At 48.8% G+C, this 26550-nt stretch overlaps 3 protein-coding genes across 21 annotated transcripts; 2 read left to right on the forward strand and 1 right to left on the reverse strand.

Moving 5' to 3' along the window:
* Positions 1 to 391: 391 nt before the first annotated feature.
* On the forward strand, positions 392 to 7172 carry atat1 (alpha tubulin acetyltransferase 1). 14 transcript variants are annotated; one of them, XM_028963827.1, is made up of 13 exons: positions 392 to 605; positions 742 to 802; positions 1428 to 1519; positions 1793 to 1850; positions 1967 to 2080; positions 2167 to 2268; positions 2859 to 2904; positions 3234 to 3279; positions 3608 to 3682; positions 4310 to 4523; positions 6447 to 6553; positions 6622 to 6721; positions 6848 to 6939. In XM_028963827.1, exons 1-12 carry the CDS (start codon positions 514 to 516, stop codon positions 6674 to 6676), a joined length of 1062 nt encoding a protein of 353 aa, XP_028819660.1. In that variant the 5' UTR covers positions 392 to 513; the 3' UTR covers positions 6677 to 6721; positions 6848 to 6939. The 14 variants fall into 14 exon arrangements, 12 of the variants coding, with proteins under 12 accessions (XP_028819660.1, XP_028819664.1, XP_028819663.1 ...); XM_028963831.1 differs by having other exon boundaries at positions 6643 to 6721; positions 6848 to 6937; XM_028963830.1 differs by having other exon boundaries at positions 6643 to 6721; positions 6905 to 6920.
* On the reverse strand, positions 4132 to 12676 carry LOC114770162 (regulator of G-protein signaling 1). Of its 5 annotated transcripts, XR_003743322.1 has the most exons (8): positions 12499 to 12673; positions 11551 to 12020; positions 10475 to 10533; positions 10088 to 10218; positions 8011 to 8177; positions 7369 to 7727; positions 6882 to 7118; positions 5910 to 6793 (listed from the first exon to the last, which is right to left on the reverse strand). XR_003743322.1 is itself a non-coding variant. In XM_028963833.1 (6 exons), exons 2-6 carry the CDS (start codon positions 12001 to 12003, stop codon positions 7557 to 7559), a joined length of 981 nt encoding a protein of 326 aa, XP_028819666.1. In that variant the 5' UTR covers positions 12004 to 12020; positions 12499 to 12673; the 3' UTR covers positions 7252 to 7556. The 5 variants fall into 5 exon arrangements, 2 of the variants coding, with proteins under 2 accessions (XP_028819666.1, XP_028819665.1); XR_003743323.1 differs by lacking the exons at positions 5910 to 6793; positions 6882 to 7118 and adding an exon at positions 4132 to 4578; XR_003743321.1 differs by having other exon boundaries at positions 5909 to 7118.
* Positions 12677 to 14094: 1418 nt separating this feature from the next.
* On the forward strand, positions 14095 to 25733 carry bag6l (BCL2 associated athanogene 6, like). 2 transcript variants are annotated; one of them, XM_028964442.1, is made up of 25 exons: positions 14095 to 14373; positions 15040 to 15129; positions 15330 to 15447; positions 15555 to 15790; positions 15901 to 15972; positions 16066 to 16188; positions 16262 to 16365; positions 16463 to 16592; positions 17819 to 18022; positions 18260 to 18491; positions 18829 to 18891; positions 19245 to 19504; positions 20063 to 20141; positions 20232 to 20527; positions 21726 to 21987; positions 22148 to 22317; positions 22509 to 22562; positions 22802 to 22904; positions 23026 to 23150; positions 23269 to 23403; positions 23491 to 23556; positions 24548 to 24709; positions 24793 to 24900; positions 24982 to 25128; positions 25216 to 25733. In XM_028964442.1, the coding sequence occupies exons 2-25, from the start codon at positions 15052 to 15054 to the stop codon at positions 25309 to 25311; spliced, it is 3423 nt and encodes a 1140-aa protein (XP_028820275.1). In that variant the 5' UTR covers positions 14095 to 14373; positions 15040 to 15051; the 3' UTR covers positions 25312 to 25733. The 2 variants fall into 2 exon arrangements, with proteins under 2 accessions (XP_028820275.1, XP_028820276.1); XM_028964443.1 differs by having other exon boundaries at positions 18832 to 18891.
* The last annotated feature ends 817 nt before the right edge of the window (positions 25734 to 26550 follow it).

Consider the following 26550-nt stretch of genomic DNA (forward strand, 5'->3'; position numbering starts at 1 on the left):
GATGTATGAGGGGGGAAAAAAACGTATATATTCCTGAAGATGTGGTGGAAATTCTCTTCAAGGCGAATATACAAATATTCTACATATATTTATACATACATTATTCAAATTTTATTTGTCACATACACGTGTAGTGAAATGCTTTAGCGACTGCTACAGCCCACAGTATTGCAAATATTGCAAACATAAGCAAATATTACACTTTCATGTCTTTAATATAAAAAGCAAAATATGTGTAACAGGTAGAGAGAATGCGTGCAAATGAACGAAGGGAAAGTATAATGTGAATAAATATGAACATTGTCCAGACGCCGCGACGCGTGGACCTGCTCTGCGCCGTTGCTAGGCAGACGACGCGTCCGCTGCGTCGTTGTCAAGCGGAAGCGGAAGCGGAAGTGCGGGCGAGGGAATAAAGGAAAAGAGCGTTTTCTGCTCTTCTGACTGATGTTGCTCTCGCGTCCTGGTTGAAGATCTACTGATTCTCGCCGGATCCCTCAGTAGATCCCGCAGAAGATGGACTTCCCTTTCGACATGAACCCGCTTCTTCCCGAACGCGTTTCTGTGTTGGATCACAATCTGGCAGCGGCTCGGAAATCCTTCGGAAGGTAGAAGGAAATGTTCTTCTGTATTTCCCGCCGTATGTGCATGTTTCATGTGATTTTATTGTTTCGCTGAGCAGGACCTGTCCATTGTTCTGATGACCGGCCCTATAAAATGTCTTTCTCTGTCTGTGTTTGTCAGGCCCGACCCTCAGGTCCAGATATCCAGCATTATCGATGATCTGGGGAGAGCCTCGGCCCAGGTGAGGGCCTTTAATAAAAACCCACCGCTTCTTTAGTGCTTTAGTCTTTTTGTGGTTTTGAGATGAATCCCAGGCCACGCCCATCTCAGAGCTGAAGCATTTTGTGTCGTGTCCCCCTCCGTCACCACGAAGGCCATTTCTCCATCCTGCCGTACATTTTACTTTATTCAGAGCAATGAATCCAATCCAATTACAATACTGACAGACACCGAGACGACATTTGATCTACAGTTGGATGCAAGCTACACGATAAATTAATACTTATTTTTTTAATCTGGCAGAAAAAAAAAAACTTAACTATGAAATAGCAGTGGGAGCAGCAGTTTGGATTTACATATTGTCCCGGGAGAAGCAAAAATGTGTCAAAAAAGAGTTTATTTATGCCGAGCATTTGAACAAACTGGCAGAATAAAGACGCTAAATATGAAGATTTAATGTGGGTGCCCAGTTCCTTTCTTAATGTGGAAGATCCACATCACCTTACAGGCTGCGGTTCTGCTCTGCGCTCGGACCGTGTGTTGGCCTGTTATACTGATCAATGAATATATGTATGTATGTGTGTGAAATGTATTATTAAATCATAAGAATTACACGCAAATATCGAGCTTTGTGTGTCGCCCATCAGGCCCAGCAGCTACCTGCCCCCATCACCAGCGCGGCGAAGCTCCAGTCCAACAGACACCAGCTGTACCTCCTGAAAGACGGGGAGAGGAACGGGTACGGTCCTCCGCTTTAGATGCTCTGTATTGTCAGTATTGTTGACGTGTCAGTATGTGTAATTAGATTTGAGTGTTTTTTGAGTGGTTTTTACTTTACTTAGTGTGCAGACTGTTATATTGTTGTAAGTGTTAATGTTTAGGAATGAATTGCGATTAATTTAATACACTGACAGCCCTACTTTTTGATTACAATATGAACTATTTTCTAAAAAACGATTCTACGCTGAATTTGGATTATATTGGATCGTAAGCTGCTTTATTTCGTGCACAGAGGAAGAGGAGTTGCGGTAGGATTTCTGAAGGTCGGGTGCAAGAAGCTCTTTCTCCTTGTAAGTCCCACGCTCCCTGCAGGAACATAGAACCGCAGTTTACAGAACACGCAAACATCCTCACACACAGTTTACAAGAGCCAACCGTCACGGTGCCTGTTGCAATGTCCCACAAGGACCAGCGGGGGGCGCACGTCGAGACCGAGCCGCTGTGCGTGCTGGACTTCTACGTCACCGAGAACCTGCAGAGGCACGGCTACGGGCTGGAGCTCTTCAACTTCATGCTGCAAGTGAGACCAAAAATACAATCTAAAAAACCGCAGCGTGATGTTTAAAATTCACCTTTTTTTTTTCCTTCTTTTTTATTGTCTGTCAGCACAAGAAAGTGGAGCCAGAGATGATGGCGTATGACAGACCCTCCCCTAAATTCCTCGCATTTCTTGAAAAGCATTATGAGTTGAAAGGCAATGTCCCTCAGGTAAAAATGTGCAGCTCGCTGCCATCTGATCCCCGTTCCACCGCCACCGAGCACCTTTACCCCACATAACAGCACGTAAAAACGCAACTTCCTGCTGTCACGTGTACCCAGAAAAGACATTACAATATAAAACAGACATTAGAGAGGTCTGAGATCTGAATACCCGCTTATAACCCAGTGACCGAAATGCAGAGCGACTTACAATCAGTAGTTACAGGGACAGTCCCCCCCTGGAGACACTCAGGGTTAAGTGTCTTTCTCAGGGACACGATGGTAGTAAGTGGGGTTTGAACCTGGGTCTTCTGGTTCATGGGCGAGTGTGTTACCCCACTAGGCTACTACCACCCTACTTACAGTACCCTACCACCCTTACAGTCAGTAGTGACAGGGACAGTCCCCCCCTGGGGACACTCAGGGTTAAGTGTCCTGCTCAGGTAATAAGTGGGGTTTGAACCCGACTCTTCTGGTTCATGTAACCACCCATTATTGAGTGAAGGATCCTGAAATACGATTCCGGGGATCAGTGGGAAGAAGAAGGAGGAAAAGAACGCTCTCTCACGCGCCCCTTCTCCTCTTCCCCTCCTTCGCAGGTTAATAACTTTGTGGTGTTTGATGGATTCTTCAGAAACAGATCAGGTAAACGCTGCTTTATCTTCCATATGAGTTTTTTTTGGGGTGCTTCTGCTACCCGGGGCGGGACGGGACGGGTTTTACTCGTAGGTTACGTTTCCTGTTCTGGTTACTCGCCTGCAGCCGTCTTTAGCACGAAGGAATGTCCCCCGCTATCATGTGTACTAGTGTGCACACGCGAGCTGGGGCGAGTCTTACACCCCCACTTACCGGACAGGCACGAACTGGTAGTGTTTACACAAACGGGTTGTGCCGCATTCGATAAGACGGTTGTGCAGGGGAAGGGCGGGGCCGGGGCGTCGCTTGGTAATCACTGCAGCTCCACACTCTCCCAGGCTCGCGTCCTCGTCCTCTGGCGGATCAGGGGACGTACGGCTTTTTGTAAGGACGCTTTTTTTCTCTACCCCCTCTCCCCGTCCCCCCCTTCGCCTTCTGAACGAGTCCCGCGGAGTCTCACTTCAGCCCCCAACACGCAACCCCTCCACTGCACCGCACGTCCCCTGTAACATGGACCCCCGTCGTGATGCGTGCACGTCACCACAGTCCCCACGTCCCACCACGTCCCATCATGTCTGTGCTGTTCTGTAGCGTAAAGGATTTATTATACAATATTCTATAATAAGTTATGTTCTATAATGGCTCTATAATGCTGATGTGGCCCTTTATAAACATGTAAATCTGCCGGTTCCTTTATTTCCCTCCAAACCAGCGGCCCAACTGAGAAAGGTGCCCCCAAAAAAGGCAGAGGGGGAGATCAAGCCATATTCGCTAATGGAGAGGGAGGGTGAGTTCCGCTGTGACCGTGCCGTCGTCAACACGCCAGATCTGTCCTTCCTGGAGGGGGACAGACCTGTATTTCCAGATCGCCAGTTTCCGTCCTGTAACCGTGCAATCTACAGATTCCTCTGATTACGATCCAACTTTCCATTTCTTTCGTTCAAATTCAGAAAGGCCGCCGTGGAGTTTAAAACCGTGGCTGAATGGGCGTGGTTTACTGTAAGCGCGGTATTACGTGTTTTTTACATGATTTAGTTCATATTTTAACAGCATGTTGGCTGAATCTCATTCTTCAGTTGCGTCTCTTCACCTTCCTGCCATCGCTGTAGCTTCGTCAAATGAACAAGTTCTCAACGTGCAGGCTGCGAAACGAAGAGACCACTTCGAATTTGTATTTTATTTAGCAGAGTCCATATTTAGTTGATGGAGTGCGTATGTATGTATGTATGTGTGTGTGTATGTATGTATGTGTGTATGTGTGTGTGTGTATGTATGTATGTATGTATGTATGTATGTAGAGAGCGTGCACTATTCAATACAATTAAACTTTGTACAGGATATTCTTGTTTTTTCAGGGACCAGAACGTTTATAAGTCCGTGTTGGGTAACCGGTTGCTTTGGTTCCATCTCTCAGTGGTGCGGGAGGAGCGGAAAGTTCTCCCCTGGCCGTTCGTCCAGCCGGCGGCACCTCCGCTCTCTCCGCGGCTGACGCCGTCTTCCCAGTTCTCCCGCTCGCTCAGTGTGGGGTCCTCCCCCAGTCGGGCCGCCACCGCCGCAGCCCCCCGGGTCCAGCCGGGCCAGCCCCCCCACTCCCAGCTCACCGAGAACTGCCGGGCAAGGCGGACCAGGTACGACAACATCTGGCCTCTTGTCTGTCCTAACAGCTGATTGGTCGAGACGTGCCTATAAAAAGACCCATATTGGATGATGCAAAATCAATTATGTCTCCATGAAACATTTCACGTCTCGGTAATATCTAGTTAGCTGTGACGTACCTCGGCACAACATGCGGTGATGAATATCATTCAACATGCATTATGGGTTTTACATTTTTCTTTCATATCCTGTTTGCATGACATTAATGAGCCGGTACAAACACAGTTAGCTGCTGCTACCATAAGGCATGAACTTTTCAACTGAATTCATAATGTCAAAACGTGCTGGTAATAATATTACTTATTTGGCCAATTTTAATAAGCACACACTGCAGTCCTGCATGTTTTACACAGTCTGGGGTTTGTTCTGTTCAGTGACCATGCGTCCAACAATATTGCATTAGGGATTTATTTATCTGTATCATTACTGAATGAAATAATCTAGTTAAGGGTCATATTGTGGCTTCTTCACAATGTACACAACACTAGAACATATATACACACATACTATATGCATGCAATTAAAATGCAAAGGGAGTAAAAGGATGTCTTGTCATGGTAGGAACTACAATACATACACACTTATCCAGAGGGACAGGGACAGTTAAGTGTCACAATTCGGGTCTCCCTCAGGAGCGTGGTGCTGTGATAGGAAAGTTTCAAAGTGTGTTATTGTCCAAAATGTCCAGATACGGGGACACAGCACACCATTCAGTGCCACAGTGCGGTCAAGGGGACGTCAGTGGCGGGTCGGGGTTTGATTGCTGGTCCGCTTCCTTAACCGCTAGGCCACCACAGCCCCTGGGGTTGTGTTGGGCTTGTCCCCTCTGAATTTTGGACAATAAGACATTTTGTGGGAACCCCTTGGGGACAGCACCTTCCTGATTCCAACATGACTGGACACCAGACATGGGTGAGAGCGTCTGGTCCAGCATCACACATGTTCTTAAGGAAGATTGGTGGAAATTCCCAGAGGAGCTGAAGCCGTTACCGCTGTAAAGTGAGGGACGTCATTAAAGTCCAGTTCAGAGCTCTTCAGCCTCGTCCACGGGGACCTTTCAGCTGTTTAGACTCCACATTCCTCCACATTCAATCAGGCGCCCGGCTCCCCCGAGGCGTGTAATCAACCTAAAGGCGGGTGCTTCCACCGAGGTCCTCTCGGAGCAGAGCGTCAGCAACACAAAGTGTCTCTGTGCTCCGCTGTCCGGGACCTCCGCCGCCCGTCCCCGCTGACCTGACCTTTTTCTGCCTCGGCGCTCTTCTAAATATTTCCCTCTCACTTCCTTATTCTCTCTCTCTCTCCCTCCCTCCTCCTTTTCTCATTTTCTACATTCTACCCTTCTGCCCTCCCTCTTGCACTTTGTTTTTTTTTTTTTTTGTCTTTCTTTGATCCACATTTCCGTCCCTTCTCCGCAGCTCCCTTAACCGATCACAGCCCAGCCACCTTTGACCTTTACTCCCGCGTTACTGCAGGGCGTGGTCTCTGAACCATGTAGCTGGACACACTGTCCTTTTCCAAACCTTGTCCTTCCGTCAACCAATAAAACTTTTAATAAATTCAACCCAGTAAATGACCTGAAACGGATTTTTTTTTACTGTTCTTCAGCCCTCGTGGGTTCTCTGATATGACTTGCACAATAAAAGTGAAGTGAAACGAGGAAAGATGTCGTTCTTTTTATTCAACTGGTTTTAATGCACAGTTGAAGTCATTGACGTCCAGGTCGTCCCATTTTTATGATTTCAAATAGTTTTTTATTATTATTTGCTGTTATGATTTTGTTATTAATGTTTAATTTGAGATTATTTTTCCATGTTTGTTTGTTTGTCATTTTTCTTCCACCTTCCTCCTCCTCCTCATGTCTCATGCTTCCCACTTCCTTTCGAACCAACTTGAAGTCACCGGGGCCTGGTTGCCCGGGGCAACCTGTACAGTCGCCATATCGACAGCAGGGGTGTTGGGCGGCTGCTGCTGGAGGAACGGAAGGGCTCCCACAAGACGACAGGTACGGCGTCCCCGGAAAAAAGCGAGCGGAGCCATTCACAGTGCATTTCCCAGGATGCATTGCGTTAGTCCTCTCGTGTGCTCCTTCAGGTTGGCAGCCAGAGCTCAGAGAAAGCAGGTGTGACACGGGGAGGCGGGCAGACTCGGCGGGCCACCAACACACACCCAGGTCGGCCCTGTTAATCATTCCCGGAGCTGCACAGCCCGCTCGTTTCCGGGTTTTCACGTCGGAGCAGAACTCCTGTTTAAAATGAGAACATGAGTGTGGAAATGGGTCTGTGTTTCCTGTCTCTAGTTTCCACCGGTTTCCTCTCGCGCCGTTTTCTCACCGCGGTCTTCCTCCTCCGTACAGACCGCCGCCCGTCCCCCGACTGCTCCTGTCGCAGAGGGACCCCAAGCTGGACCCGGAGGGCGCGGCCGAGGGAGGCGTGGGGAGAAGGGCGTGGTCGTGGACTGTGGGCGAGGACCGCAGCACCGCCCAGTGGGTGCGGCAGAAGCAGGAGTCCCGGAGCGTGTGGCCCTGGTGATGCACCATGGGAAGTGTCGCTCCATAGCAGCTTCGACAGCTAGATGTTTATTTTTATACGTTTTAATAAAAGCCTTTTTTTGTGATATTTTGAGCTCATTTGAGCTGGTAATTATTCAGTAATCATGGCCAGAAAAACACTTTATAAAATGAAGAAAGATATGAGACAAAGGCATTAAAAAAATCGTTATTTATTACTGAATATTCATTTTATTTTAATAGTTGGACATATAACATTAACAGACTATCACCATGCCCGTCCTGTATATTAATAATAATAATAATCGTACCTTTAAAAGTTGCTATAACAGTCATTCGAGTAAACTGGTGGGAGAATTCCCGTGTGCTTCCTTGTAGGATTGAGGTTTATTGTCGCCGTGAGACGGTGGGAATTCCGTCTTGGTGTTTGGTGGATGTTTGCTGACCGAAGATCGACAGTGTCTCTCCCCCCGGATCCCTCGGTCCCGAATGTCCCCGGCTAGTGGGCGTTCTCTAGAAGGGACTGGTACATGCTGGACTGGAGGAACCGGGGGTAACAGTCCGTGTCCAGCAGGTAGTAGATGCGTTTCTGGGCGTGTTCCAGGGACGCGTGTGAGGGGGCCTGCAGGCGCTGCAGGGTGACTTCTCGGGTTTTACTGTCCAGGTTCACCTGAAAAAGAGAGTTCCGTGGCTGAGAACCGTCCCGGTCCACCGCGAAAGACCGTCTACAGCCACCCAAAACCAAATGACCCTTATTTACTGTAACCTCTGAATACGTGTCACATCCAGTTACGGTGTCGGTGGGACATTTGACACGTTGTCAGAAACTGGTCCAACCAGGAGCAGGTTGCGATGCTGGACAACTGGGTCCAAAACACTGTCCACAGCTTATTATGTTGGATGGATGGAAGCGTGGGGACAGGTCTCTGGAGGACTGGGTTGGGGACGGTTACCTCTCGCGGAGCCCCGGGCTTGATGTACGTGTCGCAGATGTCCCTGGCCCTGCGGTGCAGGCTGAAGTTGTGGGACGACTGCTGGTACTGTTCACACGCCAGATAGAACTGCAGGTTCTCCTCACTGAATTCAGAGCGCAGGAACGCTCCAAACACGGCCACGCCCGCTAGAAGAGGGGAGGGAGGGAGTCAGGGCGGGGCGGGAAACACCACAATAGCAGGACGAGGGGGACGGAGGTCTCAGCAGATGGGACGATCGCACGCACACCACACACCCAGAGATAAGACGCCCGACAACATCAAACAAGCACGGGACGCACACACACACTCACACACATATATACACACACACCATAAACCACACACATACACACTCTCACAAACACACCCACAGGAAACACTGCAAAGACGCTCAACAACATCAAACAAGCACGGGACACACACCACAAAGGGAAATTAGAGCCGGCGGAGTTGGCACCCCGTAACCAACGCGACGCGTTAAGCCCGTTCAGGCGCGGGATCAAGAAACTAAAACCGAACTGTTCCCGTTTCCACCAAGAAATAACTCTGGAAAAACTTACTGCACCTGGTTAACAAAAAAATATATATAAGTAGAGGCTGGTAGTAGCCTGGCGGGTAACACACTCACCTACGAACTAGAAGACCCAGTAACCCCACTTACTACCATCGTGTCCCTGAGCAGGACACTTAACCCTGAGTGTCTCCAGGGGGGGACTGTCCCTGTAAATACTGACTGTAAGTCGCTCTGGATAAGTGAAGGTGAAGTGATTGTCATTGTGATACACAGCAGCACAGCACACGGTGCACACAGTGAAATGTGTCCTCTGCATTTAACCATCACCCTTGGTGAGCAGTGGGCACCATGACAGGCGCCCGGGGAGCAGTGTGTGGGGACGGTGCTTTGCTCAGTGGCACCTCAGCGGATCGGGATTCGAACCGGCAACCTTCTGGTTACGGGGCCGCTTCCTTAACCGCCAGGCCGCCGTCTGGTAAATGCTGTAAATGTAAATTTATGTTAAAAAATGCCTGAGCGTGAACCTTCATCAGCGGCATCTCAGGAAGCGGCTCATGACAACGTCAGCAAGATTGTGATTCAGGAACCACGTTTCCATGCGTGTTTACTGTAGTAATTGGTTTTAAATATCCTCCGTAGGGAACGTAGCGCACGTACGTACTTAGTGCTGCACCATCACACACACACAGTGATGAAGAACTTCTCTAACAAGGGTCATCCTCACCTTCTCAGCACCATGAGGAAGCAGGCAGCAGATTACGGTACGGTAACCACGTCACGGCCGGAACTCGTCTCCACTCTGTAACTTCTGCATCCGTCTTCTCCTTCAGCCGTGTTGCTAGGCAACCGGGAGCTGTTCATTAACCACGAAAAGACGAGCACGCCACGAACTTTGCACTGATCCAGCGATACGCGCCGCTTTTTACACAAGCTGCAGAGCAGGGACGAGAAGAAAGATGGTGACCAGGGCCACACCGCCACGTGTTCTTCTTCTCATGGTCCCCCAAAACAGCTTATTAACCATCACAACCACAGGTTCTCCAAGCTAACTAGTGAACTAACCAGGTAACTCGGGCCAGCGGTGGCCTAGTGGTTAAGGAAGCGGCCCCATGATCAGAAGGTTGTCGGTTCAAATCCCACTGAGCAAAGCACCGTCCCCACACACTGCTCCCCGGGCGCCTGTCATGGCTGCCCACTGCTCACTCAGGGTGATGGGTTAAATACAGAGGACACATTTCACTGTGTGCACCGTGTGCTGTGCTGCTGTGTATCACAGTGACAATCACTTCACTTTCTCTTCTCAGAAGGTTGCCGGACTGAGGTCCCCTTGATGAAGGTCCTGTCCCCACACACTGCTCCCCGGGCGCCTGTCATGGTGCCCACTGCTCACCAAGGGTGATACAGAGGACATGTGTCACCGTGTGCTGTGCTGCAGTGTCTCACAATGACAATCACCATGTCAATCACAACCGACATTAAAATTTGATCCTAAATGCTGCGCACATTAAAATATTACTGGAGGTACGTCAGGACGTCACTCACCCCGGCTGTCCAGGAGCCTGTTGAGGGACGTGGCCCACGCGTGCAGCTCCTCGCGGCTGATGCGAGACCGGCCGTGTCCCACCTGACTCCACTGCCTGAGGAAGGGGACGCGGGAACGCTGCTCCTTCACACTGACGGACACGTTTATCATTTACTTAATAATTCATAACCACAGGACCTGTATGGTGACGTATTATTCACATTCCAGCTACGACGTCAAATATAAAGACAAGAGAGAGAAGAGAACGATGAGGTGGTGACCTAACTGAGAAGATAGGAAATGGAGGAGATGGAGGAAAGAACCACGTTCCTCTATTACGTTACAATCTCATTAAAACCCCCAAGTGTCATCATTAGTGTAACGTAACGTCGTCTTTCTGTCCTTACTTGCTGGCACTGGTTTTCTGCTCAGTGGTAACTAGATTTGAGTGGGACGAGTGGGGACTCTGCAGGAAGAAGAAGACACACAAGGAAAGTGGTTAAAAATGGTCCTTCGCCCTGTTGTGGCGTCTGGAAGAATATGATTTATTATACAGTACAGGCCACAACCTGTGTTCTTTATCTTCATGAACATTTACGTTGGTAGATTCTCACTGAAGGCATCAGAACTATGAATGAACACATGTGGAGTTCTGGACTTAACAAAAAAAAGGTGAAATAAGTGAAAACATGTTTTATATTCTAGTTTCTTTGCTCTGATTACTGCTTTGCACACTCTTGGCATTCTCTCGATGAGCTTCAAGAGGTCGTCACCTGAAATGCTTCTCCAACAGTCTTGAAGGAGTTCCCAGAGGTGTTTAGCACTTGTTGGTCCAGCTCACCCCAAACCATCTGGACTGGGTTCAGGTCCGGTGACTGTGGAGACCAGGTCTCCACTTTTTGTTAAGTACAGAACTCCACATGTGTTCATTCATAGTTCTGATGCCTTCAGTGAGAATCTACCAACGTAAATGGTCACCAAGATAAAGAAAACACGTTGAACTTGTGTACTGAACCTGTACTGAATGATGGAAAAATAGGACATTAGGACATGATGTCCACCATCGTCCACCGTGACTCTCTGTGTTGGTATAATTACGCCGCTCATAATAACACGTCATCAGAACGAGAAACGTGAAGAGGTCCAGGGCGGCATGTGCTAGTGCACGACTACCAGCGAGGCGGTGAAATCGGCGCGGTACGTATTTACCGTAGGGGCAGTAGGGGCAGTGGTGTTCTAGCGGTTAAGGAAGTGGCCTCGTAATCAGAAGGTTGCCGGTTCGAATCCCGATCTGCCAAGGTGCCACTGAGCAAATCACCGTCCCCACACACTGCTCCCCGGGCGCCTGTCATGGTGCCCACTGCTCACTCAGGGTGATGGTTAAATGCAGAGGACACATTTCACTGTGTGCACCGTGTGCTGTGCTGCTGTGTATCTGTGACAATCACTTCACTTTACTTAACCGGCGCGACCGGGACGTTACCAGTGAGAAGAGGCTCTTTAAATGCAGTTTGGCTGCTGCCAGCCGGGCTCGGGCGTGGTGCGCCTGGAGGGAGGACGAGGAGAAGTGGTGCGGGGTGGACGCGGCCCTCGTCCCCGCGGCGTCCGCGTCTGTCCCGGGGACCAGCTGGCTGTCGCTGTACGCCCGGCAGCTCTCGCTGAGCGAGGGCTTCCTCAGGTTCAGGTAGTTGGACTTCTCCAGCTGGTTGATGTTCTCCACGCTCATGCTCATCTCCCTGGTGAGCTCTCCTTTCCCCACCCGGCACAAACCGTCCGGCTCTACTATGGTGGGAGGACGAGGCGTCCCGCATCCGTCCACCTCATCCATCCCCTGGACCGACGTGTAGCTCCCAGAACATTCCCCGTTATTTAGGTCCACTTTGCGCCATGTCATGTCCAGTCCCTGCAGGGACCCTTCAGAGCTGAACCTCCGCATGGTGCTCGCAGTGAAAACTAGAGAAGACAGCGAGAGACAAGATGGGACAGATTTACAAAAGAGGACAAAACACAACGGTCCTCATTGATGACACAGTGCTTTCTTTCAGGTGTGACATTACAATCAGGCTAATCACATCTGTCCCTGAGTTACTGTCCCCGCGTTTCTGTCCCCTGCGTTACTGTCCCAGCGTTACTGTCCCCGGTTTACTTTCCCTGCGTTACTGTCCGCGGGATACTGTCACCCACGTTACTGTCACCCTCGTTACTGTCCCAGCGTTACTGTCCCCGGTTTACTTTCCCTGCGTTTCTGTCCCCGGGATACTGTCACCCACGTTACTGTCACCCTCGTTACTGTCCCAGCGTTACTGTCCCCGGTTTACTTTCCCTGCGTTTACTGTCCCCGGGATACTGTCACCCACGTTACTGTCACCCTCGTTACTGTCACCCGCGTCACTGTCCCCAAGTTAAATCCCCCGCGTTACTGTCCCCGTACCGTCACCGACGTCGGTGGTGCGCGGCCGCGCGTCTCTTCCTTCCTCCCGCTCGGTCCCTCCGAACGACGGACACTTGACTTGGTTTCTTTTCTTTTTTCGGTCTCTACACTTGAATGAAGCGCAGAGGCGCGTCCCGCCCACACACACACATACCAAACACACACCACGCCCCGCCCTCGCCCCGCCCTCGCCACGCCCCGCCCCGCGTCACAGGCGCTCCGCTGTAACGTGGGACTCCAGGTGGCGCTGTTACAACGTTATTATGCACGTGCACGCGAGTTTCCCCTGGCTGGTTATAACCTGTAACACCCCCCACCTCTCTCTATCTCTCTCTCTACCTCTCTCTCTCTTCCCCTACCCACCTCTCTCTACCTCTCTCTCTACCTCTCTCTCTCTTCCCCTACCCACCTCTCTCTACCTCTCTCTCTACCTCTCTCTCTCTCCCCTACCCACCTCTCTCTACCTCTCTCTCTCTTCCCCTACCCACCTCTCTCTACCTCTCTCTCTCTTCCTCCCCCCCTACATCTCTCTACCTCTCTCTCTCTTCCCCTACCCACCTCTCTCTATCTCTCTCTCTACCTCTCTCTCTCTTCCCCTACCCACCTCCCTCTACCCTCTCTCTCTCTTCCCATACCCACCCTCTCTCTACCTCTCTCTCTCTTCCCCTACGCACCTCTCTCTACCTCTCTCTCTCTTCCCCTACCCACCTCCCTCTACCTCTCTCTCTCTTCCCCTACCCACCTCTCTCTACCTCTCTCTCTCTTCCCCTACCCACCTCCCTCTACCCTCTCTCTCTCTTCCCCTACCACCTCTCTCTACCTCTCTCTCTCTTCCTCCCCCCTACATCTCTCTACCCTCTCTCTCTCTTCCCCTACCCACCTCCCTCTACCTCTCTCTCTCTTCCTCCCCCCTACATCTCTCTATCTCTCTCTTTACCTCGCCCCCACCTCTCTCTACCTCTCTCTCTCTTCTTCCCCCCCACCTCTCTCTACCTCTCTCTCTCTTCCCCTACCCACCTCTCTCTACCTCTCTCTCTCTTCCCCTAGCCACCTCTCTCTATCTCTCTCTCTCTTCCTCCCCCCTACATCTCTCTATCTCTCTCTTTACCTCGCCCCCACCTCTCTCTATCTCTCTCTCTCCCCCCCCATCCTCTCTCGCTCTCCCTGTACAGTAAATACAATTCTACTCTCTTCTCCGGTCTACTTTATAAACACTGAGAGAATGTGCTTCGTGAGTTATTAGGCAACAACAAGTGAAACAGCGCCACCTGCCGTCAGAATTGACGACACGTAAAATCTCAGACCACAGGCTGTTAAGTATAAATATGAGCCCCTGCTCAGATATTTCTCTACCACTAACAGCTCTTTATCATTAATAACCCGACCTGAAGATCATGTGTCCTGCCACAGAACAAATCCAAATTATATTTATTAAATTATATTCATGAAATGGATATATATATGTGTGTGTGTGTGTGTGTGTGTATACATATATACATACACACACACACACTCACACACACACACACATATATATATATGTACATGTTACATTTTATTTTATCAGGCATTTGATGGTCCTTCATAAAAGCCGTGGGTCCTTCAGTGTCGCTGTCGCACAGATGACGTCACACGACGCGGCTATCCGGCTAGCATGCCGCTAAACCGTTAACCGGAAAATGCGCAGGGAACGTTCGTCGCTGCTTTGAATAGTTTAAAAGCCGCGTTTTTAGCGCCGGGACGACGGGCGTTAGATGGTTTTGGTTTGTTGTCGAGTGCAGACAGGAATCGAGTTAGTGACGCGCACGGCGCCGCGTCCCGGTGGATTATAGTCAGACGGTCGGGATCAGCGCGACACCACATCTCGGTACAAAGGTAAAAAAACAGAGAAATAGATAAACAGAGAAATATATAAATAGATAAAGAGATATAGATATGTTTTAATGTGTTTGGTATGGACGTCCTTGAATAAGGGAAGGTGGGTGAGATGCGCCACTTTCTCGAATGAATGGACCGGCTGTTCGGCTCTTCGCTGTTTTTCTGCTTTAAACGCCCGACGTGCTGTTTGTTAGTCGTGTGTTCGTGGATTATTTCACGTCTGGTCGGAGTTTTTAATCTAAAACCTGAAATGTGGTGGATGTCGGAGCTGCTTTTTTCTCCTGAGCTGCACCATGGAGAGCATTTCTCTGATCCAGCTTCTAAAAGCAGCGGCCTGTCTGGTTTCCACGGCAGAAGAATAAGACCTTTATCTTGGTTCAGTTGTCTGATTTCGTGGAAAAGTGTTTTTCGTATCTGGCCCTTGGTGAGCTCGTAAACTCGTTGGAGAACATTATTGTGAGTTGATCTGCTGAGCAGTGAACTTAAATCGGTTTTAAAACCAAACCTCAGACGTTCCAAAGCGCGACAGAAGACCCAGAAACCTGCACGACACCATCTCCGTCTGGATTTCGTGGAGAAAGATTGATGTTTATTACGTGAAGTGGTTGTAAATACGGATCAGAAATGACGTTCTAAAATCTTTTTTTTTTTTTTTGCTGTTAGGGTTTGAGCGACATGGAGGACGCTGGAACGATAGATGTCACGGTTAAAACTCTGGACTCCCAAAGTCGGAGTTATTCAGTAAGCGGCGAGGTAAGAGCTCACCCCATCGCTTCATTATTCAGTTAACTGATTCATTCATTACCAACATGGCTTTTATGATGGGAGTGCAGATTTTTTTTTGATCGCATCGTGTTGAGGGAACCAGACTGATGGTCCCCGCCCCTCGTCCTGTTAAGAATGTGTGCGTTGTCTACGCGTGTCGGTGATTACTCTGCGCCTGCGTCCTCCAGCTGACCGTGAAGGAGTTTAAGGAGCACATCGCGTCTTCGGTGGAGATTCCTGTGGACAAGCAGAGGCTGATCTATCAGGGTCGGGTCCTGCAGGATGACCGGACCCTGAACGACTACAGTGAGTGACCTGATGTAGACTTCGGGGCGTCTTCGTTACGTCAGTCGTAATGCTCGTGTGGGTATAGGTCGCCGCAGGCACCCACATAAGTTCCGTGTGTTCAACAGATGTGGGTGGTAAAGTCATCCACCTTGTTGAGCGAGCCCCTCCGCAGACCACTCAGTCTAGTGGTGGGGAGAACGGGGTGCCTGGGTCTTCTGGAGGGCCTGAGGGCGGGCCCAGTGCACCCCATACATCCACCTCGGCCTCGCCGGGAGCCCCGCACGACCGCAACGGCAACAGCTACGTCATGCTGGGCACCTTCAACCTCCCCGTCAACATCATGGACCCTCAGCAGATACAGGTGAGAAGCCACCTACCCAGCGATAGAACCACAAAACTAGAGTTCTAGATGTTCTAGATCTGAATGCGTATGTAGTCTGGTCCTGTGAGGTATGTCTTGGTTCCACTCAGATGTCTGTGCAGCAAATGATGGCCGGAGTTGGGGAAGCTGGACGCAACACCCGAGTCACCACGGCAACCGGCGTGAGTCTAGTCACCATGGAAACCCATTTTCAACAACAAAATTTGCCGAGTCGCCATCGACTTCTGAAGGGAAAAATATCCTTGTCGTTTCAGACAAATGGTTCTGTGGACGTGCACATAAACATGGACCAGTCGGTGCAGAGCGAGCCCAGGCTGAGGCTTCAGATGGCTGAGAACCTGCTGAGAGAGATCCAGTCCATAATCCACAGACTGGAGGTGGGTACAGATCCCCCCGCCATTCAAATACACCGTTTTCTGGACCAGCTGAATGTTCCGTTCTCTTATTCAGGGCCCTTCGGCTGAATCGTCGGGCCAACCTGCTCCTGTTCCTCCACCGTCCTCCTCCTCCTCTTCTTCTACTCAAACAGAGGGACCACCCCAGCCAGGACCAAAGTAAGACCGTTTTGTCTTTAGTTGCATTATGGATCTAAAGAAACTTTTATTTATTTTTTTTTTTATGGCCTGTGCCTGTATTTTTTCCGTCTCCAAGTCACCCCAGCCCAACCGAGCTGGTGGAGGTCTTGTCAGAGGTGAGAAGGGTGGAGGAGAGGTTACGGCCCTTCATGGAGAGGACTCACTCCATTTTAGGAGCCGCCTCCTCTGCAGACTATAACAACAACGTAAGTAACAGGCAAATGATGTTTCTGTCTAATAGAATGGCAGAGAATGTTCCATACTAGACAACGTTCACCGGAGCTGAAAAGTCATGTATGGAACTCCAAAGTGTTCAAAATTAAATAAATGAAATAAAATCAATATAATAAATAATAGAATGGTATAGAATAACATACATTTTGATGATATAGCTAATAATGTACTTATTATTATTTCATGGTCATTTCCCGGGGCAGTGGTGGCCTAGCGGTTAAGGAAGCGGCCCCGTAATCAGAAGGTTGCTGGTTCGAATCCCGATCTGCCAAGTTACCACTGAGCAAAGCACCGTCCTCACACACTGCTCCCCGGGCGCCTGTCATGGCTGCCCACTGCTCACTCAGGGTGATGGGATAAATGCAGAGGACAAATTTCACTGTGTGCACCATGTGCTGTGCTGCTGTGTATCACATGTGACAATCACTACACTTTCACTTCACTTTCATTATTTTCACCCAACAACACAAATTATTTCAGAGGCCTTTTATTTCATTTTAGCGGTTTTTATTACAAAACGTCCTTTTTCAGAGTTCGCCTTTTATTTCTTTTCCGTGTCCAAGTGCAAAAAAATAAGTTGTCGGTTTTTGTTCTTATTTTCCTTGTTTTACTCCTTGTTTTACACCATAGGCCAAATGTATGCGAGCGCAACCTGAATGTTATGCCATGTGGTGCATTTAAAAAAAATCTTATATACACACACACACACACGACTGTTACACCTTAGGATTTTTTGTGCCCATTACTACTGAAATGAAATAAAAGGCCTCTGAAATAATTTGTGTTTGGTAAAAATTTAAAGCATTTCACTGCATATCATACAGTGAAGGACTGTGTATGTGACAAATAAATTTAAATTTAATGACCATGAAATAATATTTCACAACATTAAGTCCATTTGTATAGCAGAATGCAATATGTTTCACAATAATTAGCTGTATATCAAAATGTTTTCTATTCTTTCACAATTTTATGTTGCTATTATATATCATTCTCTAATTTATTCATATGGTTATTTATATCGTATTTATTGAATGCTTTAGAGTTCCATAACTATGAAGTACATTCAAAATAAGTCTGCAGCTATGCTTTTGACAGTGGACTACTTGATGACCACACGAAAGTCAATTTTAAAAAGAAAATTAATAAATCCTCCATATCGACTCCGTTTCTTTTCTTTTCCTGGTTCACCCGACAGACTCAAGAGAGAGAGGAAGACCAGCGAACACTTAACCTGATCGGGGAGTCGCTCCGTCTCCTTGGCAACACCCTCATTGCCCTCAGTGACCTCCGTTGCAATCTGGCCGCGCAGCCGCCCCGCCACCTGCACACGGTTCGGCCCATCTCTCACTACTCGTCCCCCGTGCTGCTGCAGAGTGGGATGCCCCACATTCCCATACCGGTGAGTTCTTCCGACTACGGAAACGTCTCAGCCATGCAATTTATTTGGCCACCAGTGAATATTATTATTTTTAAATGAATTATTTTTGCCCCACAACCATAGTAATTTTTCCATACAGGGGGCCACTGTACTCGAGAGCAAAGTTAGATTTTAGACTGTTAGTAAATATTTTTTATAGTCGTGGTTGTCGAGCAGGTCTGCGGGGTCAGTAAATTGGAATTTGACTGTCCAAAACAGATGAACCTTGGTACCACGGTCACCATGACCTCCAATGGCAGACAGGCAGCCGAGGGTCAGTCCCAGACTTCCTCCTCTGGCAGCCCGTCAGAGCAGGCTGGACAAGGTCAAGGTCCCTCACAAGCACCTAATGGAGCCGGTCAGCCTGGCCAGGGTCCGGGAACTCCGCGGGTGATCAGGATCACTCATCAGACCATGGAGCCGGTGGTGATGATGCAGATGAATTTGGACAGTACGTCTCTTTTAACTTCCAAAATGTTCAAGGTTTTGACTTTCAAGTATGAACACAGTTTTATTCTGAAATCAACTGGATAATATATTTAAAAATGAATATAAACTTCTTTTTTTTTTTTTTTTCTTTATACAGGTGTATATATATGTGTGTCCCCCACTACTGTACCATAGAGTGATCTTACTGGTCTGCCCCAAATGTCATATTGCATCATATGTTTAGTAACACATTTTCTTTGTGTTTTATTCCTTAAATAAATGTTTGTTTTTTATATGCTCACTGGCTGTTGTCAGGATTTATGTGATTTGTACATTGTAATATATTTTTTTTATTGTAGCAGATTCAGGAAATGGGTCTCAGGCTCCAGGACAACAGAACGTGGCATCTGCAGGACACTCTGGTTGGTTTTTGCTTTAACTCTGTATTTACAGATGTATATTTTTATTGTGCATTAATCCCAGTTGAAGGTCATCCTATTTATTTACTTTCCAGTGTAACTTCCTGCATTTGACAGTCAAAATCTGTTATCGACACCCAATAATAAACAAATCTTTTTTATCAGTGATTCTCATTGGCAGACTATTAATTCTGGCACCCGTGATACATCTCATGCAGCACCTCCAGCCACCCTGCGGGTTGATGTTGAGATGATCACGCTGCTCTCTTGCACTCTAATGTGATGTTAGGAACATGTTGCTTCCATGCATGTTGCACGGAAATTGTGTGGAACTACGCGTATCATCTCCGTTCCAGGCCTTCCCCCGGAGTTCATGCAGGCCATTGTTCACCAGATCTCCCAGCAGGCCGTTGCCATGGCAGCCGCTGCTTCTGCCGGCCATCAGGGGCCGCAGCAGGCGCCTTCGAACGGCGAGCCCCCGGCTCCTCAGCCGCAGGCCAGGGTGGTGATCACTCGTCCGTCCTTCTCACCCCGGATTCCCCAGCCCACCACCAGGGGGGCGACCATTAACTTGCGAGCTACTGTGCCGCCCAGTCCAGGCCAGCAGCCTGGCCAGGTGGGGTAGATGCATTAAACACGCACACATACACAAAAAAAAAAAAAAAAAAAAAAAAAAAAAATATATATATATATATATATATATATATATATATATATATATATATATATATATATATATATGTGTGTGTGTATGTGTATGTGTATATATGTGTATGTGTATGTGTATATATATGTATGTGTGTGTGTATGTATATGTGTGTATATATATGTATGTGTGTGTGTATGTATATGTGTGTATGTGTATGTGTGTATATATATATATATATATATATGTGTGTGTGTGTGTGTGTATGTGTATATATATATATGTATGTATATTGGTATGTGTGTGTGTGTGTGTATGTGTATATATATATATATGTATGTATATGTATGTATGTATGTATATGTGTGTGTGTGTATGTATATATATGTATGTATATGTATGTATGTATGTGTATGTATGTGTGTGTATATATGTGTGTGTGTATATGTGTGTGTATGAGAACATTCTGCTGGAAAGGAAACAGTCATAAAGTTTAAATTTTTTATTTAAATTGTCATACATTCGTAGGGTCCCCCTCTGGCTCCATCTGCTCTCACACAAATGGTCAGTGGTTTGGTTGGTCAGCTCTTGATGCCAATGAGCACAGGTGTGTGTGGTTCTTATCATATTACATTTTGGTGAAATGAGTCTGTGTTGCAGATGACTTTGGACGAACTTTTTTTTTTTTTATCTGCAGGCGATCAAGTCCCCACATCGACATCCTCACAGTCCGTCTCCTTTTCTACCCCGACCTCCACCGCCGCCGCCTCTCCACCGGCCTCCTCGCCCAGCACATCGGCGCAGACCTCCACCCACACCACAAGCACCGCCTCCACAGGCCAGGCTCAGGAGGGGAACCTTGCCACGCTGCTGGGGTCTCTTTTTGGGGGGGCGGCCGCAGCGGGAGGAGGCGTGTCCGCGGGAAGCCCCGCCATTACGGTCACCGTCCCCGGCGTGCCAGCTTTCATACATGGCATGACCGAGTTCATTCAGGTGTGTGTCAGCTGCTGTTACGCTTGCGTTGTTATAGATCTGTTATTATGGCCCAAAGATCATGGGCAGCGGTGGCCTTGCGGTTAAAGAAGCGGCCCTGCAATCAGAAGGTTGCCGGTTCGAATCCCGATCCACCAAGGTGCCACTGAGCAAAGCACCGTCCCCACACACTGCTCCCCACTGTGACACCGTGCTGTGCTGCAGTGTATCACAACTTCACTTTGACTTTTGAGATATGACTCGCTGATGACACACAATTTACGGATCCCATAATGCATTTCAATTTCCAGCATTTACCAGACGCCCTTATCCAGTGACTTACAGTCAGTAGTTACAGGGACAGTCCCCCCCTGGGGACACTCAGGGTTAAGTGTCCTGCTCAGGGACACGATGGTAGTAGGTGGGATTTGAACCTGGGTCTTCTGGTTAACAGGCGATTGTGTTACCCGCTAGGCTACTACCACCCAGTAGTTACAGGGACAGTCCCCCCATGGAGACACTCAGGGTTAAGTGTCTTGCTCAGGGACACAATGGTAGTAAGTGGGGTTTGAACCTGGGTCTTCTGGTTAACAGGCGAGTGTGTTACCCCACTAGGCTACTACCACCCTATGCAAAAAATGAATTTGGAGCTGCTTCACAACCCGTTTCCTGCTGACGTAGAAACGGCTCTTTTGCAGATTCAGCTGCAGCGGAATCTTTGGCAATGCAACTGATGCACTGCATTGTGGGATCTGTAGTTTGTGTGGTATCGCCGCGCGATAATAATAGATCTCTTTGAATTGATCTCGCGAACTTGACAAAGGAGGGCGGAGTTTCTGGCTTTGTCCCACGTTCTCTGTGCGCCAACCGGGCACGGACGTCAACATTGGCTGAACAGCACAGGTTGCTTTTAACCAGTCTTCCCTCTTGTGGGATTAATAAACCATCAAGCATGTGCATGTTCAGTTGAAGGAACTGTTGGCTGTGAACGGTGAAGGCCACTCACTCATTAATAAATATGGTTTATTGATGAGTGGCTGCTTTATTTTCACCAGTTAGAAGAGTCTTTAAGAACCTGACTATAGAATTGTCTGAAATTGCTCACGTATGAATCGATTGATTTGGGAAGTAATGCGGCATTGAGCACGTTTAAAGCCGTTTAAATCCGGCTCTACACGAATAAAGATGGATTTGTACACAGGTCAGCTTCTCTTTGCAGGCCGGCCAGCCTGTGTTCCCTCCCCCGGACCCCGTAACTCCCCCCGCGCCCCCGGCAGCGGCTCCTGCGCCCCCACAGCCCCCCAGTGGCGGGGGGGAGACCCTGAGCCCGGAGCTTTTCACTGGGATCGTGCAGGGCGTCCTGTCCACCATGATGGGCTCTCTGGGGGCCGGACAGGGCAACAGCGAAAGCATCGCCCAGTTCATCCAGAGGCTCTCCCAGACCAGCAACCTCTTCACCCCGGGGGCTGGAGATGCCGTGGGTGGGTATAAAAACACTGATTAATAAATTCAAATGGATTATTGATTAAACTATGTGACCTTTTATAGCAATGGTAATTTAATTCATTGTAAATAGAGATATGTCCTGCAACCATGAATATTAAATGGTCGGGAGTTTTAATGCTGAGCTCCTATGGGCAGGTTTTTTTGGAGACCTGCTGTCTCTGGTGTGCCAGAGCATCTCCATGGTGGACATGGTGCTGCTGCTCCACGGAAACCCTCAGCCCCTGGGCCGCATCCAGCCGCAGCTCAGCGCGTTCTTCACCGAGCACTACCTCCAGGGGCGAGAGCCCACCGACGCCAACATCGCGGTGAGTGGCGCCACCCCCTGGCCTGGGCTTTACATACCTCAATTCTGGAGGAGATCCTTATCTGCCCTGGACACACTTTATTACCATAAACCACTGGAACGAGCTGCGGTGACCTCGGGGAGAGCGGTATAGGTTTACTCTGGTTTTACTCTGGTTTTACTCTGGTCATATTTAAGTCCTTTTGACTGCAGGCTGCTGCTGAGGAGCTCATCAACGGACTGGAGGAGTATATGGCGGAGAGTTTTGTAAGTGAACTGCGTCGCGATGCTCACTCACACTGCCACATTAATAATTCACGGTCTTAGTAAATTTTTAATGGTAAGTTGTTGCCCGTTTCGTCTTGGCGATTCTCGGTGGTATCCGGTTAAATTTAAAATGTAAAACCCGGTGTAGTACTGCAGGACGAAGACACCAGGGGTTTCATGTGTATTTTCTGTATAGTAGAGAGAGAGAGAACGATTTTCTTGTCTGAACCTCTTGCCAGGCCGGCGTGACCGTGCGGGACGGAGTGGACATCGTCCAAACCAACATGTCCTTCCTCCGACAGCAGTTCACACGAATGGCAGCACACGTGTTGCGCTGCACAGGTGAGGCGCCGCGCCGAATACGCTGTACTACTGGAGTTCCTGACGTACCCGCTGACTGTGTGTGTGTGTGTGTGTGTGTGTGTGTGTGTGTGTGTGTCTCTCTCTCTCTCTCTCTCTGCAGATGAAACGTTCGGCCCTCGTCTCTTGTTCATGTGCACGCAGGGCCTGTTTGAGTGTCTGGCTCTGAACCTCTACTGCCTGAGGGGGGAACACCGAGCGCTCACCGCGGTCGTCAACCACCGCATCGTCAGTACATCTCCGACCCTCCCGACCCGTCCCTGTTGTCTGTTGTCGGTACCGGCGCTGTCGAACGCGTGTAGCCGCTTCAGCTGGTGTGTTTTATGCCGTCGTGTGTGTTGAGCAGAGGAGGATGTCGGCCGAGGTGAATCCCAGTCTGGTGAACTGGCTGACCAGCATGATGTCCATGAGGCTGCACGTGATACTGGAACACAATCCGGTGACCGAAGACCAGATCCAGCATTACGTCACCCGCTCGCAGGTAGAGTCCGATCCGGTCTCAGGTCGCCCGACATCGATACGCCGCCGTTCAGCGGCTCTGATCGCCTTCCCTGCCGCACACTTTCAGAGCGAGTCGATGCAAAGCGGCCATCGCGACGCACAGACCAGCCAGCCGGAGAGTCAAAATGTAGAGGTACGCGCCCCTTTACTCTTCATTCATGTTTCATAAAGACGTGAACCAGTTGGGGAAATTTGGCCCCAAGTAACCTCACTTTCCCTCACTTTCCCGGAGTCTGTTACCGAAGCCTTCAGTCTGCTTTTAATCTTTTCTTGTGTTCCATCTATAATAATATTTTTGGCCGTATTTTTTAAAAGACCATTTTAGCACAAAGAGTTAATTTTATAAAGTGTGTGTGTGTGTGTGTGTGTATATATATAAATTTTATATATATATATATATATATATATATATATATATATATATTATTTTTTTTTTTTTTTTTTTTTTTTTTTTTTTTTTTTTTTTTTTTTACTTTGTCAGGACTGTTGTTACCCGATATCACAACTAGGGCCTTGCGAATCCAACAAATAAATCGTAATCCGTTATGAAACGCGGAACTGTGTATAATTGGCGTTTCTGCGCGAGCTGTAAGACGACCCCTTATAGTCAATAATTCACCATCAGAAACCACGAGAAGAGGCAAACTAGCAGCAGCAAACACTAAATGCCCAAGCACTTTGAAATGTGATTAAATGTGATTTGTCATATTGGAGGTTATTACCCATAATCACCTAGTTTTTAGGTGAATAAATATGGTTATAATGGAATTCAGAACCCCACTTACCGCCATCGTGTCCCTGAGGGGACTGTAAGGTGCTCTGGATGAGGGCGTCTGGTACGCGCTATTATTCTGTTTGAGGTAAAACGCCCGATATCTGCTCAGCTGAGATGTGAGATTGTCTCTCCGATGCTTCGACTTCCACGACTGGTTTAACAGCAGATGCACGGGGACCCTCTGATGCTGTGCAGAGCAAAGCACCGTCCCCACACACTGCTCCCCGGGCGCCTGTCATGGTGCCCGCTGCTCACTCAGGGTGACGGGTTAAATGCAGAGGACAAATTTCACTGTGTGCACCGTGCGCTGTGCTGCTGACAATCACTTCACTTTCACTTTTACTTTCAGATGGACGAGACGCGCTCTCCTGCCCCCGCCACCACTGCTGAAGAGGCCATGGCATCATCTGGAGACAGTAGGATGTCTCAGCGGAGAGTGTCCTCGGGAGACGCGGCAGCGAGGGAGGAGTCTGGAGCGGAGGTGGAGCCCTGGGTGACCACCGTGCCACCGGTAACCACCTTGTTGCGGTTAAACCAGCTTCATTCTCCCGATGCCGTTTCCTCCAACGCGGCCCGTCTCCCTGTCTCTGTCAGGAGTGGGTGCCAATCATCAGACATGACATGCTGTCCCAGAGGAAGATGAAGGCTCAGCCGCCCCTCTCTGACGCCTACCTGCACGGCATGCCGGCCAAGAGGAGGAAGGCGAGTCCCGAGCTTCTCGCCGCGTACCCCGACCATCATGCATGATAATAATAACCGCGTCTTCAACCGTCCTCCACCCAGACCGCGCAGAGCAACGGGCCACACCTCTCCCTTTCCCAGGCGGTGAGCCGGGCCGCCCGGGCTGCGGGGGTCCAGCCCGTAACGCCCCCCGACAGCCTGCAGGGGGAGCTGGAGGCGCCGGAGCTTCAGGAGGCGTACGCCGAGCAGGTACCGGATTCTGTAGCGTCCTATCGTAGCTAACCAAGGACGTCGGAGTAACCGGTATAGATCAGCGTGCCGCTCATCTCGCCGCAGGTGAGGAGCGATTTGAAGAAGAGGGTGAGCGAGGACCCGGACTACAGCTCCCAGCGCTTCCCCAACTCGCACCGCGCCTTCTCAGGCGCCTCGTGACCGCCGCGCACCAGGGGTCGGTTCAGGGCCAGCGTGGGGACAGGAGGGGACCCCGTTTGAAGACAGTCTGTGAATAGAATTTTCTACTTTATATTGTTATGCGTCATCGCTTGTCCCACATATTCAATAATAAAAAAAAAAAGTCAGGGTCATAACAAGACATCCTGCAAGTATTAGGGGGGGCTTTTTTATTATTAACATACTGCTAAGTGTCATTTTTCACATAATGAGCGACTAGGAACATTTGAAAAAACTAAAATTCACTGTATGGAGTGAGAATAAAGAATGTTATTAAATGTTTAGGGATCATGCAGTTCATTTTAGTCTTGACCTTACTTTCATTCCCAATTTTATCCTCTAAAGAAAAGATGAATGTCCTGAACGTGTATGGTTCTTCCAAATAAACATTCTGTGTCCACCAAGTCATTGAATGCTATTTACACCCTTTAATACGAGCGGTCCTGTCATTATACGGACGTGTGTGCATATTATTCTTATTTACACTACTCACAACAAGGGGGGGGGACATTGGGACAGACTTAGTGGACGTCCTACAATGTTTGTTTCACATCACACATTTTTGGGATTGGGAGGGAATTGTATTGGGGTGATACACACCTCATTTTGTGGTTTCCATGTAATGGTGTTATTGTGTACATGTGTGACTTATATTGGGGACAATTTGCAATGTGACATCAATTTCAACATTCTGTGGGTTTAAAAAGCTGGTATTATCAGCAAGTTATTCCAAGTTCATCATTCAAACAGCCATGAACACGACGTCACCTAACGGACGAGCAGTGTCACCTCGCCATGGCGCCTTGGGGTCGGTGGCAGGCGGTCAGATGGTGCGTCTCAAAGTGTCATCAGCAGACTTGCATCAAGACACAAAACTGCTGGCAGAGTTCATGTCAGACCAGGCGTGGAGCCCCACGAGAGACAGACCGCAATGATGACCAGGACCTCAGGACCTACATACTCCTGTAGAATAGAAGATGCGAGGGTACCAGGGTTTCCAGACATTTACAGCATTTATCAGATGGCCTTATCCAGAGTGACTTACAATCAGTAGTAACAGGGACAGTCCCCCCCTGGAGCAACTTAGGGACACAATGGTAGTAAGCGGGATTTGAACCTGGGTCTTCTGGTTCATAGGCGAGTGTCTAACCCACTAGGCTACTACCACCGCCATGACATGAATGCAGGTGACTCCACTGACACCAGGACACCGCCGTCAAC

Source organism: Denticeps clupeoides, chromosome 20 (genome assembly GCF_900700375.1).
Source record: "Denticeps clupeoides chromosome 20, fDenClu1.1, whole genome shotgun sequence".
Classification (NCBI taxonomy): Eukaryota; Metazoa; Chordata; class Actinopteri; order Clupeiformes; family Denticipitidae; genus Denticeps; species Denticeps clupeoides.

Excerpts from the sequence above, each read along its gene's own strand:
- atat1 (XM_028963819.1), top strand. The coding sequence starts at position 514 with ATGGACTTCCCTTTCGACATGAACCCGCTTCTTCCCGAACGCGTTTCT. Across the intron at positions 2,905-3,607 it reads ATTCTTCAGAAACAGATCAG|CGGCCCAACTGAGAAAGGTG; the intron begins GTAAACGCTGCT and ends CCTCCAAACCAG. Across the intron at positions 6,722-6,847 it reads GGCCACCAACACACACCCAG|TTTCCACCGGTTTCCTCTCG; the intron begins GTCGGCCCTGTT and ends TCCTGTCTCTAG.
- LOC114770162 (XM_028963832.1), bottom strand. The coding sequence starts at position 12,003 with ATGCGGAGGTTCAGCTCTGAAGGGTCCCTGCAGGGACTGGACATGACA. Across the intron at positions 10,534-11,550 it reads TAAAGAGCCTCTTCTCACTG|AGTCCCCACTCGTCCCACTC; the intron begins GTAACGTCCCGG and ends TTCTTCCTGCAG. Across the intron at positions 10,219-10,474 it reads CAGAAAACCAGTGCCAGCAA|TGTGAAGGAGCAGCGTTCCC; the intron begins GTAAGGACAGAA and ends CGTGTCCGTCAG.
- bag6l (XM_028964442.1), top strand. The coding sequence starts at position 15,052 with ATGGAGGACGCTGGAACGATAGATGTCACGGTTAAAACTCTGGACTCC. Across the intron at positions 21,988-22,147 it reads GGGGGCTGGAGATGCCGTGG|GTTTTTTTGGAGACCTGCTG; the intron begins GTGGGTATAAAA and ends TCCTATGGGCAG. Across the intron at positions 22,563-22,801 it reads AGTATATGGCGGAGAGTTTT|GCCGGCGTGACCGTGCGGGA; the intron begins GTAAGTGAACTG and ends ACCTCTTGCCAG.